Here is a 12,900-nt window from a genome sequence, read left to right on the forward strand (position 1 = left end):
GGGGCGATTACCCTACTTCCAAGCCCAACCCTCGAGTCCCAAATCTCAATTTTCAATGGACAAAACTCAGTCTAACAAATTACTTTAAATAGGACAAACTTAAAGACATTTTAATTGGACATTAGCACAAATTTTCAATAGTTAATGTAAATGAGTGTTGCCTAAAAAGCAAAGTATGTCTGCTGGTGAGCCACACAGACTCAGGCTGAGGTTGAGTGCACCCCTGAAGGCTCACTTCATTGCTTCATTCTCTAATTAAATCTACATCCATACCTCCTCCCTCTGGAGGTGGGTCCAGGGGCTAGCTGGCCCTGAACAGCATATACAGCACAGGCAGGATGGCCACAAATGTCACGCAGGTGACCAGTGTGCCATAGATGGTGTTCCTGTTGACCTGGGCTTCTAGCCTCTGCTCCATGTCCGACAGCCCCAAGATCATGCTCCCCTGTTCCAGCAAGGACCCAGACAGGGCCCCATCTGCCGGCTCCACCAGGCCTGGGTGCGCTGCAGCCTTTGCAAGCTGAAGCACCCCAGCCACTTGACTCAAAGTCTCTTCCAGGCCATCAAGCTGCTCTCGTAAACCCTCTAGACATGAATGGACCTGCCTGGAATGGCTGAGCTGCTCTTTCAAGGCAGCTGAAAGGACATCTGTGTCTCTGTCTCGGGTGGGGGAAGTACCTGCCTGGGACAAAGAGCTCTGCCCAGGCCCAGCTTGCACCAGGTCCCTCAGGTCTGCCATGAGGTCATGGAGGTCCCTCTGCTGGAGGGAGTAACTGGACGCCTGTTCTCGGATGGCTTCCTGGAGGCTCACAGGCCCCTTCTGAGCCTCCAGAAGCAAGACCTTCAGCTCCTGTAGCCGCACACGGTTCACGTAGGTGGAGCCAGCCACACCAATCAAGGCCCCCAGGACTGACCCAATGAGGGACCAGTTCTTGGTCCTCTCAGCCCGAGTGCGCTCCTTCTCATGACTTTCCCGCACAGCTGCAGAGAAGAGGGAGAACTTTTCTCGCTCGGAGTCTTCGGCACGCAGATAGGTCATACGAAGCCTCTTCTCCTCCTGCAGAAGCAAAGCTGTCATATAGCAGCAACCTGGCCCAGCAGCCACCAGCAGATGTCCCACTACCATGTCCTTGGGGCTCAGCTTCACGCCTGGCACAGATTACATGTTCCATAAACACACTGAATGATTAAAGGTAGCATAAGCCTGGTCAGGAGGGAGGAGCAAAGGAACTGGGGGTGGTCAAGGTGAGTGGCACTATCCTCCCCAAGCAGTCCTGGGTCTGGCCGGACATGCAGTGGTGTCTACAGAATGTGTCTAACAGAAGGGAAGTGTCCGGCGCTCTCTAGGCCAAACTCCTGCACGATGCTCCCTCCTCAGTAATCTGGGGTCCAGATTATACTGTCCTGGACCACTGATCCCAGTACTCCAGGACGAAGTGCGTGGAGAAGCTCTGGAAGCCTGGGGCCCAGTCCCTCCACAGGGGCTTCTGGTTTACCTCCTCACCAGGTGTCTGACCCCCTAACTAGTCAGGGATCCCACCCTGCCCCTCCATGGCCTGCCAGGCTAGGGTCCCTCTCCAGATGAGGAAGGTGCCCACCTGCAACATCCTGTGCTCCAGAGTAGCCAGTTCCAGGTACTGGTTATCGTCTCTGGAGATGCGGTCCAAGCGGTCCCTCACCTCCTTCAGCTTGGCCTGCTGACCTTCCAAGTCCTCCCGAGCCTCCCGGACAAGCCCTCGAGCCACCATGAACACTTTCTCTGCCTGCAGAGAGAACAACAGAGGCCATTTGCCCCTTCTCTCCATGCCCGCACAGACTCAGCTCCATTCCCAACCAGACTGGGCTGAGAAGAGGTCAGTGGGGTGTCAGTACAAAGGGTGGAAAGAGAGTCCCTCAGACACATAATCCTGGCTCACCCAGTGGTCCTCAAAGTGTAGCCCCGGGCCCCGCCCATCAGAATCACCGGATTTGTCCGTTCAAGTGGAAATAACATGCCCCTGAGAAACCTGAAAATAGCTAAAGATGCATATAATCTGTGTCCACCAAACCCAGCTGACTCTAGTCTGACAAACCACAGCAAGGCCCTTACGTTCTTAATCGGCTTCATGTGTGTTACCTTAGCTACACCTCCCAACAACGCCAAACGCCATGACAGGCATTGCCCTGGCCTCCATTCAAGAGACGGAGAAACCCCAGCTCAGCCAAAGTGATGGCCTCCAAGGGGAGAGACAGCACTGTGCCTCAAAACCTCCGGCTAAGCCCCAGGTTCTTCCCACCCCACTACACTGGTCTGTGCCTAGGTGGGAGTGGGAACAGAGATGGCGGAACGCATTTCCACTGCCACAAGGGACTTGACAACCACAGGCAGCTCTTCCCACCTCACAGTCTGATGTTTCCCAGTGCTTCTACTTTCACGAGGGATGCTTCAATCACACATGGGGCTTTGAGGACACTGTAATGCAGCAACCCTCCAGGTAACTCTCACCACCAACCCCCAAGCAGTCAATGAAGGAAGTGTTTGCTGTCCTAACAGAAAGGATGTTAATGGCCTGGGACTCACTGGTACATAGCATACACAACAACTTGTTTTCATGGGAGAGAGGAGGGCCCTTCACCCCGGTAGTATCAAACCCAGGCTGTCATGTGAGAAACGAGTCAGATCCTTCTCCTAGTGGTATGTGTTCAAGAAAAGGCAAATCTGGACGTGGCCTCCCAGCATCTGTGGCTGGTAATTTACTTGTCAGGAGCCTCCAGGCCACACTGCCCAGGTCAGAGGGCAGGGCCAACCACCCCAGCTACCCTCCTCACCTCAGTCACGTTTCCCTGGGCCTCTCGAACCTCACTGAGTCCAACAAACTCTTCATATCTGTCCCACCAAGTCTTGGCCATGGCGGACGCTCGTTGCTGAATGCTGTGCCCCAGGGCTCCTCCCAGCGCTGTGAGGCGGTGGTACAGCCCAAGGGCCACCTCCTCAGGTCTTTTCTCACTGGGCTGGCTGGGGCCTGGGCTGCAGAGAGTCCTGGTCATAATGAGGTCCCTTCCAAGGAGGCCTCTCCGCACCAGTACGGGAGACACACCCACGACGTGCCGCATGGCCAACACAGGGCTGCACCCTGTCATCGGGAGATCTGTGGGGGGATGCCAGAGAGATCAGCTCACAGCCAAGAAAGGCTGGGCTTAAGTCAGAGCTCAAGTCCTAGGGACAGTTCTGAACTGAACAGTTTCCATTAGAAAGTCCAAACTGCGCAGCACTCTGTTGGGCCCAGAGATGGCAGCCACCAGGGTCAGGCTTCACCAGGTGCTCCCGGACAAGGAAGCATGTCAGGGAAGAGCATATTTAGGAGCTCAGGCCTTCCACCTCTCTCCGTGACGCCACATGAACCAGATCCTCCCATTCCACCCACCTTCCCACAACCCCAGGTCTCTGTTGTGATCTGCATGAGAATCCTGGTGTCCAGTTTTCTGATAATCTCAAAGAAAATTCTTAAACCTGCGTTGTGTCCATGCTAACAGAGCCCCCACAAAGATTCACAAAGACTCCTAGGGAAACTGGAACTGACTGAGGGGATTTGGGGGAAAGATTTCTATAAATGACTATCAAAACCAGCTTCCCAGACTCCCTGAGGGCTGCCTCAACCCTGGGGAAGCAGTTTCGCTTCTGTTCTAGGACACAGGTCGTTCATGTCCCAAGGCAGAAAACTCTCTCCTCAGCTCTCCTCTGAAAAGACAATTCCGGGGGAAAACAAAGCAAAACAAAACAACCCAGATTTCTTCATAGAGGACAGCTTTTTTAGGTTCACACCAACTTTCCTTCTGCCCTTCAAGCCCAGACATTCCGGGTGACCAACTCCCAGTCTCACATTTCTCACTTTCCATAAGCTTTCTTCCTTCTTTCCAACCTCAGTAACTGCCCAACAGGTTAAGTTTCTTTCATCTTTCCCTTTTCAACCTTGCTTTGATGTTTGGGCCCCAACAGTCCTACTTCTCTGTTACCTGAACAGCACAGGGAGTCTCCCATTATCCAGTCAGGCCTGGCCTGAGCCCAGGAGCAGCAGTGAATTCTGAGGACCCCGAAGAGAGGGCCAGGTGACCCATGCTCCCGGGGCAAACCTGGGCCAGAGCACCCTGGTCTGGCCAAACCACCCCTGCCCCCAAATACTGACTCTGGCTGTGAGAGTGACACCTGGTAGCCAAAAGACCAGGCCAGAGAGAGAGGTAAGCAAAGGGAGCGGGGGACAGGAAGACAGGCTAGAAGAGCTCCAGTTACAAAGAAAGGACCGTCCCTGATGTAAGGCGATGAGCAGCCCAGCCTCCTCCCCACGGTGCCATGCTTGGAGAAGCTCAGACCCTCTTGAAAACAAAGTTGCTTGGGTAGGGGCATGCCTCCTGGCAAAAGCCTGAGCTGAGCGCCACAGAAGGGGACATCTCTGTGACAGTGGTTCCAAGCTGGTGCTGCACCCAAACCCCTGTGCCCCTTGCCTAAGGCCCAAGGGAGCACACGCCACCCATGGCCCAGCAGTTGGGCCAGCCTCCTAGGCCTCAAGGCCAGTGACCACTGCACACAAGCTGTGGCCTCACAACAATCCTGCAGGTGTACCCCTCATCAAAGCAGAGCACCCACCCTCCTCAGCAACGCTCAGCAGAAAGGTGTCCCCCTTGTCCATCACTACTTCTTCAGCCCTCTTCTCTCTTGATCCCGCTCGACCACCAAGGTTGCTCTCCTGAAGCCCTGCAAAACTTCCACCTTGTCAGATCCAGCAGGTGCTACTCAGATTTCTTCTCCAATACCTCTGCAGCTTTCAACACCCTCTCATTTTGAAATCACCACCCCCCTCAGATTCCTCCGACCTTCTCAGCCTCCTTTCCTGGCTCCTCCTCTATCAGCAGTCCAATCTTGGACCCCAGGAAGGTCACTCATCCCTGGCAGAGAAGACAGCTACAGCCTCCTACGCAGTCATGGCTTCCTCCCCTGCCCCTCACAGCCGTTCTTCACGTGGCAAACAGAGGCTCTGTTATCTCGTAAGTCAGATCACATCCCTCGGTGCAAAACCCCCTGACAGCTCCCCGGTCACGTGGCATGCACACCAGTCCTGCCATTGGCCAACAAGCCCCGGTCCTCTCAGCCCTCATCCCCTTCCTTCTCTCCATCCCTGTACATACTCCACTCCAGCATCCTCACCACGCTAAGCACAATCCTGCCACAGGGTCTGTGCCCTGCCATGTCCTCTGCCTGGACCGCTCTTCCTCCACAAGTCCAGTTACCTCACACTTACGTCTTTGTTCACATATCACCTCTTGATAAGGCCTTTCCTGACCACTCCCTCCTTGGCCACCTTACCTGCTTTCTTTTTCTCCATCAGACACATATATTGCCTTCTTCATGTATTGCCTCGTCCCTCACTAGAACATAAGCTTGGAGACAGCAGGGACTTGGCTTCCTGAGGGGACACACCAATGAATCCCAAGTTGTTCCCCCACTCTAGTCCCTCCTCTCAGCCGCCCACCCCAGCCTGTCTCCTGGCTCCTCCCCACTTAGATATCTCACAGGCCCATCAACCAGCAAAGGGAAGATGTTCCTGGCACAGAGACAAAGTGGAACAGTGCTTGAAGTTGTCTAAAATCTGAAGGGTGACCTGTGCAGCAGAGAGGAGAGTGGGTGGAGAGGCTGGACAGGTGGACAGAGGGCCAAATGAGCAGAGGCCCTGCGCCCAGTTCAGGACGCTGCCCCTCCACATCCATTCTCCTACTCCATCCAGATGACTATCTCCTACCAACTGCCCTTTCCTCAAACCTCCATCACCAGTACCTCATCCTCACTCGTATAGCTGATGGTTTGCTTCATTTTTCACCAAGAAAATATTTTAAACTTGGAAGAGAACTTCCATAAACTCCTACCACACCTTCCCACCTGCCAGTGTCTGTCTCATCCCCACCTTCTCTTGTTCCTCAGGATGAATAATTCCTGCTCTAGGAAAGGCGAAGTTGTGCCCCAGGTCCCATATCCTCTCCCCTCCTCAGTCACTAATTGATTTGACACTCCCTCCAGCAACTGCCCCACTTCTCTGCTCCTCTTTACTCCTTGGCAAAGTGCCTGCACTAGCTGTCTCCAGTTCCTCTTCTCCCATTCTCATTGAGCCCCCCTCTGATCTGGCCTTCACACCCACCAGGCCACTTGAACTGCTCCTGTCCAGGTCATGTCCACGTGGCTAAACCCAATGATCAGTTCCGTCCTCATCTTGCTTGCCTTGTCAGCAGCCTGAGCCTCGTGATAGCTCCCTCCTTCTTGAACCACCTTCTCCTCTTGCCTTCCAGTCCCCACTCCCTTCCACAACCCCTCCACACAGTGCCCCAGGGCCCTGTCCTCAGGCTCCTCTCTTATCCAGTCCTGTGGCTTGAAAAATCATCTACAAAAAAGTTCTAAACTTGATTGTAGGGATAGTTGCACAACACTGTAAATATACTAAAACCACTGAATGGTACACATTAAGTAGATGAATTGTGTGGTATGTAAATTATATCTCAATAAAGCTATTACTAAAAAACAAACAGACAGAATCCTCTGGCAGTCCAGTGGTTAAGACTTGGTGCTTTCACTGCCAGGGCCGGGTTCAATCCCTGGTAAGGGAACTAAGATCCTGCAAGCCACGTGGCGTGGCCAAAAATAAATAAATAAATAAAAACCAAACAAACTATAATCGGACCTCTCCAGCCCACACCTCTCCTCTGAATTCCAGGCTCATTTATCGAACTGCTCACTCCATGTCTCTGCTTGGAAGGCTGATGGGGATCTTATCTTCCTCTCCCAAACTTGCCTTTCCCACAGCCTTCTCCATCTTGGTTGATGGAAACCAATCAGGCCCAAACTCTCATATCATCCCTGACTCTGCTTTCTCTCCCTCCTCACATCCAATCCATTAACAAATGCCACCTCCACCTCTGAAACTAAATCCAGAATCCCTCTTCCTCTTGCCCCTGTCACTGCTATCACCTGGTCCCAACGACCGACATCTTTTGTCTGGATTATCCTAAGAGCCTCTGACAGGTCTCCCTGCTTCTACTCTAGCCCCTACTGTCAATAGAGCAGGCAGTGGTGCTTTCAAAACACGGTCAGACCATGTCTCTCTCTGCTCAAAGCCTGCAACGGTTCCCCATTTCTCTCAAGGTAAAAGCCAAAATCCTTTCCATGACCTACAGGGCATCCACCTCCTGGCTCTCATTCTTCTCTCCTCTCACCAGTCTCCTTTTCCTCACTCTGCTCCAGTCACATGGACGTTTTTCCCCTGGTTTTTTTGAGATAAAATTGACACACAACATTGTAAAAGTTTAAGGTGTACAATGTGATGATTTGACAAATGTATATACTGCTAAATGTTTACCATAACAAGGTTAGCTAACATATCTTTCACTTCACATAATTCCCATATAATTCCCAGTTTTTTTTTTGTTTTTTTTTTTTAATTTATTTTTGGCTGTGTTGGCTCCTCGTTTCTGTGCGAGGGCTTTCTCTAGTTGCGGCGAGCGGGGGCCACTCTTCATCGCAGTGCGCGGGCCTCTCACTGTCACAGTCTCTCTTGTTGCGGAGCACAGGCTCCAGACGCGCAGGCTCAGTAGTTGTGGCTCACGGGCCCAGTTGCTCCGCGGCATGTGGGATCCTCCCAGACCAGGGCCCGAACCCGTGTCCCCTGCACTGGCAGGCAGATTCTCAACCACTGCGCCACCAGGGACGCCCCCAGCTTCTTTTATGTTGCTAGAACATGCTAGGCTATTCCCACCTCAGGGGCTTCACACCACCTGTTATCTGTACTGCTTGCTCCCTTCTCTTTTTCAAGTCCTACTCAAATGTCATAGCTGTCCACTCCCACCCCAGGACTCCTTAACCACTTTCTCTGCTTTATTTTTCCCCAGGCACATATCACATGACCCGTGGTATGCATTTCACTTATTTACTGATAGTCTGTCTCACCCACCAGAACGGCAGCTCTGCCAGGGCCAGCACTGTTTTGTTCACTGCTGCATCCTCAGTGCCTAAAGTACATACATATAGTACACACTCAACAAAAATGTACTGGATGAATAAACAGAATTTGCAAAATATCGCACCCCGGGCTATATTATAAAACCCCAGCTCCTTCCGGTGGCCTCCAAAGCTCTAGAACCAGGTGGTCTAGCCCCCGCCCATTTCTGCTGCCTCCCTCGCATCTCCCACCAGCCACACTGTAAGGAATGCGCCGAGCTTCAAGGCCTTTGCACAAACCCTTCCCTCTACCTGCAGTCCTTTCCCCGTGCACGGTCCCAGGCTTAGCGCTTGCGGTTAAAAACCGTTCGCGGCTTCTGGATCCTCCCCGGGCAGGACACCCCACCTTCCCAGTACCTGGTGGGCTTTGCGCCGGAGCCGCAACCCCAAAGGTGCGCCCGTCACTCAGTTGATCCCTGACCCTTTAGTGCCCGCCTCCGGACCGCTTCCGGCAGCGGGAGCGCAACTTCCGAACCAGGAGCCAATCTGCGGACCCGCATGGAGGTATAGGCTCAGGGGGTGGGACGGGAAGCTCCGCATCCGGTGGCAGGGTCTGGGGAAGGGGCGGCAGGCGCCATGTCGGGCCGCGAAGGTAAGTGTGCGGGGACGATGGGGTGGGGCGGGGCGGGGCGGAGAGGGACGGGACCCGGCGGGGGCCAGGCTGAGCGTGCTCGTGTCGCACGCAGGTGGCAAGAAGAAGCCCCTGAAGCAGCCCAAGAAGCAAGCCAAGGAGATGGACGAGGTGAGGGCTGGCGCAGAGGCGTGGGCGGGCGCGGAGGGTCTGAGAAATCCGCCGGGAGTGAACCCGCTCTCCCTCTCCGTAGGAAGATAAGGCATTCAAGCAGAAACAGAAGGAGGAGCAAAAGAAACTCGAGGAGCTAAAAGCGAAGGCCGCGGGGAAAGGCCCCCTGGGTGAGTGAGGGCGGGGTAGAGCTCAAGCCGGACAAACGCCTGAGCATCAGTCTGGATACGGGCCCGAGCATGTCCGTGTCCTGCCTCGTTGGTGAGTTGCGAGGTCTCTGTTGCTGGTGTCCGCTGCAGTGGACGGCCCTAGCCAGGCTTGGTTTCGCAGCAGCGGGAGAGGGGGCGGGAGCCAGACCCAGTATGGGCTTCTCTTGCTTAGGGAAGTGGCAGAAATGGAAATAAAGAAATTTATATATCTCAGACACACGTTCGTACAGTTGAGTTTGCAGATATCCTCTACAGCTTCTTGCTCCAAATTCGTATTTCACTGCTTCTTTGTTGCTTGTAACATTTCTTAATTTACTAATCGTATTGTTAAAACTAGCAAAATACTTTTGCATCCTGAGTCTTTTCACTGCTGGATGCGCCTAGTCTAATGGATAAAGTCCAAGTCTGTTGGCATATTATTGTGCTATATGTTTTTTAACTTAATTCTCTACGATTCTGCCTTTTCTTTGCCTTTGTGTAAGAGGAATTGATTACATATCAAAAGTTTTTTTTAAACCCGTCAGTCATTGTACTTTGTGCTTCTTAAATCCTGTTTACATTCATCAAAATAGGATTATTTTCTCAACAGTTATCTATACCTTATTGGATCACTGAGCCACCCTAGGAACAATGAAGGCTGGAATGGTGGGAGTGTCATTCAGGGTTTCCCAAGACCTCTATTCTAGTGGGTTTGAGTCATTTTTGTGTACCCACACAGCGCTGAGATTCTAGATATTGAGATTCCTTTTTGGAATGATGTGAGGTATCTTGCACCTTCCCTTAATCTGTGATTATGTATGGGGAGAAGGCCAACCCTTAGTGAAATCCTGTACTACTTGTTTCTTATTGAGCATCATCTACTTTTTTTTTTGAGTTTTATTTTGTCATAGCTCTTTAGGACTTTCATTTCTATATTAGGCATACTTAATTCTATAACTGTTTGTTAAATTACCTACCGTGTGCCAAATACAGTCATTTGTAAATTGGGTAAAATAAAGGTAGTGAGTAAATCAGATCCCAGGATCATAATATAGAAGTTGATGTGGTGTGACGTGGCAAGAGTATGGACTTGGAAGTCAGGCTACCCAGGTTGGAATCCTGGCTTTGTCGCATACCAGTTTATAACTTTGAACAACACCTAACACTGAGACTTTGTTATCTGTAAAATGGGTTGATAGGGGATGAGGATTAAGTGAGCCCGTCTGAAATACACAACACACTTGAGATCCAGACCAGTGCGCAGCCATTACTCGTGCCCTGCCTTATTCTCATTCTACTTTTGCCCAGAATAGATAATACTGGGGAAGCCCTGTGCATGCTTGTGTCCAAAAAAATGCCCAGTACATAGAGCTGGGCCTTATTAGGATCCTTATCAGGCCCCTGGGGCTTCAACCATGGAGCGGTCTTTTTCCCTGGATGAGACTTTTTTTTTTCCTTTTGCAGCCACAGGTGGAATTAAGAAATCTGGCAAAAAGTAAGCCGTCCCTTGTGCCTGAGGCAATGATGATCCTTAGTTCCATTCCTGTTTAAACATCTGGATTAAACATCTGGATTCCCTGCCATAACATCTGTTGCCACCTATAGCTAGAATGAAGTGTTGTCTTGGAACCTATTGTACATTTAAGAATAAACTTTTGTAAAAAAATAAATAAATCACACAGTGGCTCGTCTTTAGTTCTTCTCAGCCGTTTCTACCTTAGCTATGAGATCTGCATAAACGCAGCCCAGAATCCTGCCAAAGTGTGTTCTTAAGTTCTTGTTCTGTCCTGAATTCTGTACCACCTGGAATTAAACCAACTCATTTGAAATGGCTGTTGTTTTCTGTGTGGTTGTATACCCAACAGAATATATTACATGAGATTAGTGGAAGAATTTGTACTTTGGGAAGAAAATCTATCTTTCTGTTATGACATCCACATTAGTATTTGTTTTAATGGGGTTGTTCATCTGTTCATGTAAGGAGTCTTGCTTGTGCAAGCCGGGCATGCACCAGTGAACAATTCCTCTTGTCAAGGAACTTCTCTATTGTTGGAGGGGAGCAGGACAAGTACATATGATACGTGTTATGAAGGGAAAAAAGACAGGAAAAAGGAGAGATTCCTAAAAGTCTGTAAGAACTAAGCTTACTCTGAAGCCCCCAGGTCTGCATTTCCACTAGGGCTTCAGAAAGGTCCTTGCTAGGTTCCCATCTCTTATACTCTACATTCAACCCATCAGCAAAATTAAATCTGAACCCTTCATATTTACTCTTATACCACCAGACCTTCATTCTGACCCTAAAATCCCTCACCTAAATTATTGTAGTCACATCCAAATTTGTCTTCCTGCCCCTACCCTTGCTTCCCTACAGTCTAATCCTTATTCAGGACCCAGAGTGATCTCTAAACCATAAAGTTACATTTTGTCTCTCCCTGGTTGAGAATTCTTCAGTGGCTTCTTAGTGCAAAAAAACCACAAGTCCCTACAATGACCAGTGAGGCACTAAGGGATCTGGATGCCACTCCCTACCCTCTGGTATCTAGCGTTCATCCTCCTGATCAATTGTGAGCCACAGTGGCCTACATTCCAATCAAGCTCCTGCCTCACTGTTATCACCAACTGGAAACTCCCTTCCTTTAGAGTACTGAAATGTCACAGTAGTGAGCTCTTTCCTGACTATAGTGGCCGTCCCAGTGTCTCTTAACCCTGTTTCCTTTTTCTCTCCTGACATTTGTTGATTATCTACCACTTTTGACTCCAGGAAGAGTAAATTCCTGGAGGACAGAGACCATAATGTGTGCTAAATGCATATGTATTGAAACCATTTAGAGGCACAAGTCTAGATTTCCTCTCTAGGCCCTTGATACAACTATGGGAATAATGCTAATAACACTTCGCTTTCTCTGAGAATGTGTTTTCAATAAGGGCTCTAGAACCAGTCTGAGATTTTGCTGAGTCAAAACTGGAAAAGGTTTTGATAGAGTGAAGCCTGTATTATCATTCTAATGTACTTGATATTAGTAGAAAAAGAAAAACAGCCCACTTTGCTTCTCTCCCGGAAAGTTGCACAGCCAGCAGCATCTTCTTTGGACTTCAGGGATTCCCTGTTGGACCTTGCCAGCTCACACCCATCCCTGTGCTACTGAGAATAACCCTTCAGAGAGCCAGTGCCAGCACACCACCCTTGAGATTAAGCTACTGCTCTTTTATTTGGTGGAACCTAATCAGCATAACAAATGGAAGTATAATCCTGTCTCTTTAGGGGACCAGAGTCTTGGAGCAATTAAGACAAGCATTCAACATTTGGGCAGCTGTCTGAGGGAACCTACCAATTACCTCAAAAAACTAAAGCCAGGTATTCAAGACCTTCTAGGCCCTGACAACCATCTCCCTTTCATTTACTGCCTTCACAAACATTCATAGGACACTCACAGGCCAAGTTTGGCACTGAGCATTCAAGTATGAAAAGTCTTGCCCCAGTTACTCTCCAACACCCTGTTCCTGCTAACTGTCCTGCACATGACTGCTGCCCAGTAAAATCCTGTCAGCCACTCAAGTCCAGCTTGAATCCTTGCTCCTCTCTAAAGCCTTACCTTCTCTCTCTGCCATCGATAATTCCTACCTGGCACTTGTGTGGCGTCCATTTCAGTGTTGTGTTCTTGTCTGAGTAGTCTTGGTGCCATCCTCCTTGGTAACTCATTTTTTTTTTTTTAATTATTTATTTATTTTTGGTTGCATCGGGTCTGTTGCTGCGCGCGGGCTTTCTCTAGTTGCAGCAAGCGGGGGCTACTCGTCGTTGCAGTGCACGGGCTTCTCATTGCGGTGGCTTCTCTTGTTGTGGAGCACAGGCTCTAGGTGCATGAGCTTCAGTAGTTGTGGCATGCAGGCTCAGTAGTTGTGGCTTGTGGGCTCTATAGAGCGCAGGCTCAGTTGCAGCACACGGGCTTAGTTGCTCC

The 12,900-nt window shown here is 50.4% G+C and overlaps 2 protein-coding genes across 8 annotated transcripts in view; one reads left to right on the forward strand and one right to left on the reverse strand.

Annotated features, from left to right (window-relative positions):
* Positions 1 to 83: 83 nt before the first annotated feature.
* CCDC51 (coiled-coil domain containing 51) overlaps positions 84 to 12,900 on the reverse strand; it is a 28,463-nt gene continuing 15,646 nt past the window's right edge. Inside the window, exons 1-5 of one of the 7 annotated variants that reach the window (XM_082411999.1) lie at positions 8,372 to 8,488; positions 7,968 to 8,025; positions 2,809 to 3,128; positions 1,599 to 1,763; positions 84 to 1,057 (exon numbers count right to left, since the gene is read on the reverse strand). In XM_082411999.1, the coding sequence (XP_082268125.1) occupies positions 302 to 1,057; positions 1,599 to 1,763; positions 2,809 to 3,120 (1,233 nt within the window). In that variant the 5' untranslated portion in view covers positions 3,121 to 3,128; positions 7,968 to 8,025; positions 8,372 to 8,488 and the 3' untranslated portion in view covers positions 84 to 301. Of the gene's footprint in view, positions 1,058 to 1,598; positions 1,764 to 2,808; positions 3,129 to 7,967; positions 8,026 to 8,266; positions 8,489 to 12,566; positions 12,766 to 12,900 lie in introns of those variants that run through there. The other 6 variants (XM_082412001.1, XM_082411998.1, XM_082412000.1 and 3 more) reach the window with 6 other exon arrangements.
* Positions 8,476 to 10,628, forward strand: TMA7 (translation machinery associated 7 homolog). Its single transcript, XM_082412030.1, has 4 exons — positions 8,476 to 8,606; positions 8,701 to 8,756; positions 8,839 to 8,926; positions 10,409 to 10,628. Exons 1-4 carry the CDS (start codon positions 8,591 to 8,593, stop codon positions 10,441 to 10,443), a joined length of 195 nt encoding a protein of 64 aa, XP_082268156.1. The 5' UTR covers positions 8,476 to 8,590; the 3' UTR covers positions 10,444 to 10,628.

This window comes from Balaenoptera physalus (genome assembly GCF_965194825.1).
Source record: "Balaenoptera physalus genome assembly, chromosome: 11".
NCBI classification, from domain to species: Eukaryota; Metazoa; Chordata; class Mammalia; order Artiodactyla; family Balaenopteridae; genus Balaenoptera; species Balaenoptera physalus.

Excerpts from the sequence above, each read along its gene's own strand:
- TMA7 (XM_082412030.1), top strand. Across the intron at positions 8,757-8,838 it reads AAGCCAAGGAGATGGACGAG|GAAGATAAGGCATTCAAGCA; the intron begins GTGAGGGCTGGC and ends CCCTCTCCGTAG. Across the intron at positions 8,927-10,408 it reads CGCGGGGAAAGGCCCCCTGG|CCACAGGTGGAATTAAGAAA; the intron begins GTGAGTGAGGGC and ends TTCCTTTTGCAG.